The 6,000-nt window shown below is 43.3% G+C and overlaps 1 protein-coding gene across 1 annotated transcript in view; it reads left to right on the top strand.

Annotated features, from left to right (window-relative positions):
• Man2a1 (mannosidase alpha class 2A member 1) overlaps window positions 1–6,000 on the top strand; it is a 170,514-nt gene that overhangs the window by 142,920 nt on the left and 21,594 nt on the right. The window contains exon 17 of the mRNA XM_005361333.2: window positions 5,544–5,677. Within this exon, the coding sequence (XP_005361390.1) occupies window positions 5,544–5,677 (134 nt within the window). The remainder of the gene's footprint in view (window positions 1–5,543; window positions 5,678–6,000) is intronic.

The following is a 6,000-nucleotide window of genomic DNA, read 5'->3' as shown; positions in this document are numbered from 1 at the left end:
GATGGAAATAGAAAACACTATCCTGAGTGAGGTAACCCAGACCCAAAAAGATGAGCAGGGGATGTACTCACTCATAATTGGTTTCTAGCAATAAATAAGGGTCACGGAGTCTACAATTGGTGAACGTAAAGAAGCTAAATAAGAAGGTGACTGATGGCCTCTTAATAAGATTCTGACTTCTTGCTGGAAAGTGAGCAGGCTCTCTTGCTCTTTTTTCTATGTCCTTTCCTCTCATTGCTGTATCTGATTGGATATGACACCGTACTCTCTGACTTAGCAGAACCTGTCTCATGGAAATAAATCCGCTCTGTTTCAGAGCTAATGAGGTGGTGTGGAGATGTGGAGGGGGCCAACACTGATCTCTTAGGACTGAGTTCGGCTGTTCAAGTAGGTCTGGCAAAGACGTGGCAAGAGGCATAGGTAGCAGGCAGTAGGTAGTGGCAATGAGGATGTGGGTGGGGGAGGTGTCACTATGGGCCATCATCATTTTTGCTGCTCAGAACTCAGGCCCTCCTGCCATGCACAGTCTTTACAGCTCTGGATGTTTCCTCGCCTTCAGACCCACTGCATGGTAAGCATGGCCTGTGGCTTTGCTCTCTCAAGGAATATGCTTTGTAGGTCACTAACCTAAAGCTTTAAAGTATTTTTGTAAATACACATAGTAATACTTACTCTTTTACCACACTTTTTAACACACTGCACAAGTAATTTAAAGCCCTTTGGAATCTCTGCCCTCTGTGTTCTTAGGAGAAGAAATGCAGATGTGTCCACATGTGCACATAGACACCTCCATGCCTCTAGTCATACACAGCATTATATTTGTGTCTAATTTCAGCCTTACAAGTGCGCATTCTCTCCAGGGTTTTCCTGCCTGGATAGACAACTCCCTCATTCTCTTTCTCAGCGGGCACTGTCTGCCCTAGCACGGTAGTTTTCTAGTCATTTCCTTGTGGACAGACATCTGGAATGTTCTCCCGTGTTCTACTCTTAGAAGGGGTAGGCAGAGAGCATGCAAATGTATGCTTCCTGTGCTAACAGCTGCGATCATCTCACCTCTGAAGTGAGGGGAATCACTCTGGGTCTTCTGGAGAAGATCAAGTATAGTCCAGTCAGTAGGAACTGTAGTGTCTGCCGTCATTTAAAAATAAACTTCATTACAAAAAGCTTGCAAATGAAAATCACCAAAACCAACCAGACCCAAAGACTATACCTCTCTGCGAACCTTTACACCGTTGAAATAGCAAAGGTTTTAAGTACATCCAATTTTCTTGGCTTCTAAAGAAAGTAGCCTTTTAAAAATAGGACTTGGGATTTTTTTTGTAAAGAGGCTTGGGTGCTGGCAAGCTTTGTCGTTTAACTGGATTTCACTAGATTGCCCTCTTGCTGTATATCAGCTCAACATCTACCTCCCTTTCCCACCCTGCTTTTTCTTCCTTACCCCCATCTCCTTTACTTTACTCCATTCCTGCTCACCCCACCTGGTGGCTCAAGATCTTTCTAGTCAGAGTTGCTACAAGCATGGCTTTTCCTCTCCCAGACCTCTCTTCCAAAGTAACTTCAACTTCCCAGTCATTGATCTGCTAGAGGCATGATGATAGTGGTTTAGCCCTGATGGTGTTAGCCTTGGCATTAGCAAGTGGCTTGCTCCCAAGCTTAGGTTCAGGAGTAAATAAATGGCCCATTGTAGTGTTATTTTATTTGTATTTTAATAAATAAAGCTTGCCTCAAGTTCAGAGAATAAAACAGCCACGCTGATCAGCCTTACAACCAGGCAGAGGTGACACACACCTTTAGTCCCAGTAGCCACACTAGTTTGCTATAGAAACTGGGCGGTAGTGGTGCACACCTTTAATTCCAGCTCTATAAAGGAATATAAGATGGGAGGAGACAGCTCTTACATACAGTCTCGTTCTGAGATTCCTGGAGGCAGGATGGCCATTTTGGACAGAGGTAGAGGTAAGCGCCAGTGGCTGGCTGTTTTGCTTTTCTGACCTTCAGGTTGAATCTCAGTGTCTGTCTCTGGTTTTTTTATTAATCGTGCTAGAGCCTGTGAAGCACACAGTGAGACTGTGTTAACGGAGTGTGAGTACCTGCTGGCTGTCCTCATGCTCTTAGCTTCTGCCTTCAGTGAGCAGACATAAGCATGCCTGTACGCTGTGAGGGACCGGCATTCCCGCATTGCCTGTGCTGCAAGCCACTGTTGCTCTATTTCCCCAGATACTTTCACTTCACCTCAGTCCAGTTGTATTTCCTCCCGTCTGGTCATTTCTGCTTGATGAGGGATGAATTTCTCTTTCTTGACTACTTCTGCTGTGCCCAGAGGTTAGAACTGGAATGTAAGGATGGTGTGTGAAACAGGATGTCTGTGAAAAAAAGCTAATGGACTTGGGGAGAAGACACACCCCTGAGGCTGGACTCTGTCTTATCTGGACAGCAGCTCCGCTTTTACCGTCTCTGATCTTGCTTTGCGTTGATCACAGCGAACATCCTCCATTCCGTTTGCTGCAGAGGGAAGGTCTTAGCATTTATTTTTTGCTGTATCTCAATTGTGTCTTTGCCTGTCCCCTCTTTACAGAGACCTTAAACCTTTGGAACCATTTTTCTTTCCCAAGATTACAGAAAACCTATGAGAGCCTAGCAAGCTCTGGCTGCCCAAGACAGAGAGAACCACTTTGGTAAAATCAACTATCTCACGCCCCTTATGTCTAGAACTCAGACCCACAAGCTTCTCTGGAGAAGCTCAGGGAACTCTTGACACAGGAAGTGGAAGATTGGGTGTCTTCCATCCACTCACACACACTCTTTGAGGACTCAGGTGTACTCAAATGCTTTTATTACAATTACAGGTTTCACTTTTTTTCATAATGGATATTTTAAGTTTGATCTTATTTTAGAGCACCATCCTGGTTCAGAATTTAACACTGTGCTGATTTGTGAATGAATATAGGGCTCCTTTTAAGGGGCTTAAAGTATGTGTTACCACAGCAGGATCTGAACGTAGTACTGGGCTTGGGAAAGATGGCTTTCTCAATGGAATAATTTATCATTGCCACAGGTAACCTGAAATTATTAATTTTTCCCTTAAAGCATGTTCTTTGTAAATGTTTTCTGCAGAGACATGAATTGAAATTAATGATATTCTCTCGTGTTAAGACTTTATTTCATGTATTCTGTTGACCCCTGAGAGAATATCTGTTCTAGAGAAGCATAGATAAAACTATGCTTCAGTGCCACTGAAAATCCCGCAGGCACTCCCAGTGACGGGAGCTTACTTCCTGTCACTGCCTGTGCGCCTTCAAGCTGCAGGAGCGCTTTCATTCTTGTTGCGGTCTAACGAGGGTTTGGGGTGCTGCGAATTGAACTCAAGGTCACACCTATGCTAAGCACATGCTCTACCACTGAGCTACATCCCAAGCCGGATGGTGCTTATTTGGGTGTCTTAGGCTTATTAGAAGTCCGCATGCATTTCATTTTAGTTTAAAAACATTCTGGTTTCTGCAAATATAATAAATGTAATGTTTGCACCTGTAGTGAGGCATAGCCTAGCTCAGAGAAGATTCTACTGTACTCTGTAATACATACATGCATGTGCACAGGTGCCCACAAGTGCAGCCCTACATAGGCATGTGCACACACCCAGACATACACATTAATTTAACGTGTTAGTGGTGGTGGAGGTATTCTTTCTCTCAAACTGTCTGGTCCATAGTTCTGATTATGGCCATTGAAAAAAAGGTGACCTTTCCCCCAAATTTCTGACATTTTTGTGTTCTGTGAGCTGAAAACATGAGAGACTGAGGTTGGTGCCAGGTAGGGTGCCTGAGGAGACGAACCACACGTGTCAGGAAGAAGCTCTGTGAGTTCCTTCAGTGTCTGTGGTGGAGACTCCAGCCTATCCCGCATCCTCAGCACCATACTGTTACTTACAGTCTGTGCTGGCTAGTTTCATGTCAGATCACACACATTGGGGTCATTAGGGAAGAGGGGACCTCAACTGAGGAAATGCCCCCCCACCAGATTGGCCTGTGGGTAAGCTTAGGGTGCATTTCCTTGATTGATGGTTGACGTAGGAGGACCAGGATCACTGCGGACATTGCTGCTCCTCTGCTGTGGCCCTGGGTTCTAGAAGACAGCAGGCTGAGCAAGCCATGAGGAGTGAGCCAGGAAGCAGCTCTCCTCCATGGCACCTGCTTCAGCTTCTCCCTCCAGGTTCTTGCTTCAAATCCTTGTTTTTCTCTACATGATATTCTGTGATAGGGACATGCCAGCTGACATAAACCCTGTCTTTCCCTACTTGCTTCTGGTCATAGTGCCTCAGCACAGCAATTGGAAACCCAACTGAAACATGGTTTGTAACTTCCAGTGTATTTACAGACCCTATAGTGCCTGAGCTAGCTTCATCATATCATTTTCCACAAACACCACACACCCCAGACTCCGTCCTGTGACTTGTGGTCACTTCTTGTAAGCAATGGGTCCTTTTTGACTCCTGTGGGAAAATGGGGGAGAACCTTCTATACTTAATTTTTTGTTACTGTGGAAGGTGGTGTTGAAGGGTTTGCTAGCAGTCAGCACAGAGGGGGCGCTGTGTATCTGTATGTGCATATAGATGTGTGTGCACATGCATGTGTATGTGAGTGTGTGTGTCCAGGGTAATCGGAGCCCCACAGGCATCAGCTGTGGAAAAGAGCTAGGACGGGATCTCCCCCTCTGCCTTCTCTCTTTGCCGTTTTCTAGAAGACGCTGTGCTAGCTCTCGCCCGTATCCCTATCTCTGCTAAATGTGTTAAAGTTCTTCACAACCCCTCTCTTCATCTGTGAAACTGACCCAAGGCTTTCCTGAGGATCTAACAATGCAGTTAAGGCAGAGGGACAACAGATAGATGCTAATAATTACTTCAGGTTTCCCCAGAAGAATTAGAAAAGCCAGAGTTTGACACATCTGTCTTTTGAATTATGTGGTACAGGGCAGAATGGATCATGCCATAGCAAGGAACCCTAAGGGACAAGGAAGGTCAGTTAAAATTGACTTAATTTCTAAGGTTCTCTTCAAATTATAATCCATAAATATTACTATGTTAATAGAGGTTCCAGCCATAAATTATCTCATGGGATCTCCTGTTTCCCAGCGAGATAGCGACAGGGCAGCAATACTCTGTCAATCCAGTATAAACTCCGTGGTTCCTTATAAGGGTAAGCTCATGACGTCATCATTGGAGAGTGGTACAGGGCGAGAGGGCTGGCCTGCAGAGAACCAGTCTCTCTCACTTCATGTCTTCCTTCCCCTCGGAGCTCACTGAGAAGTATGTGGTATGTTATATCTCATCCTGTTAGGACTTGTATAGACTCTTAAATGTTGTTTACAGTCTGGTATCAAGAAAGAAAAAATAGTAAATTTTTAACACTGTTTCCCATACAAGAAATGGTTAGGAATCAGAAAAATAAGGAAATACATGTATGTTTGAGAGAAGCTCTCTATACTGTATTTAGTAAATGTGGAGGCAGAAATTGTTTTCGTTAATGTATGCATTCTTTTAAATTTAGGAATAGAAAGGCAGTCGGTGGAAGTTTCGAATATTGTGGACATTCGAACTGTGCATAACCGTGAGATTGTAATGAGAATTTCATCAAAAATAAACAGCCAAAATAGATTTTTTACCGACCTGAATGGATACCAGGTAATTCTCTCTAAAATCACTGTGATGGTTGTATTTGTGTGCAATTTTTGTTCATGTATTTATATGGTATAAACAGGGATGTATATGTTCATGTGTATAATTTTATAGAAGATAAGTGTCCAGTTGATTAATTTTGAGTCACTTGAAAAATATTCTTAAAGTAAAAAACTATTTCTAAATTAAACCAAATTTTAACAGACGGTTTTAGATTCTACAGTCAGATTTCCAAAGTTAGAACAAATCTTTGAGAGATATCATGGTTTTAGAGTACCTATTTGTAAAAAAGGTTTTTTTTTTGTGAGTTTGTTTGTTTGTTTGTTTTC

The sequence above is a fragment of the Microtus ochrogaster genome, linkage group LG4 (genome assembly GCF_000317375.1).
Source record: "Microtus ochrogaster isolate Prairie Vole_2 linkage group LG4, MicOch1.0, whole genome shotgun sequence".
NCBI lineage: Eukaryota > Metazoa > Chordata > Mammalia > Rodentia > Cricetidae > Microtus > Microtus ochrogaster.
Note: the sequence above shows the minus strand (reverse complement) of the source record. Positions and strands in the feature narration are given on the sequence as shown.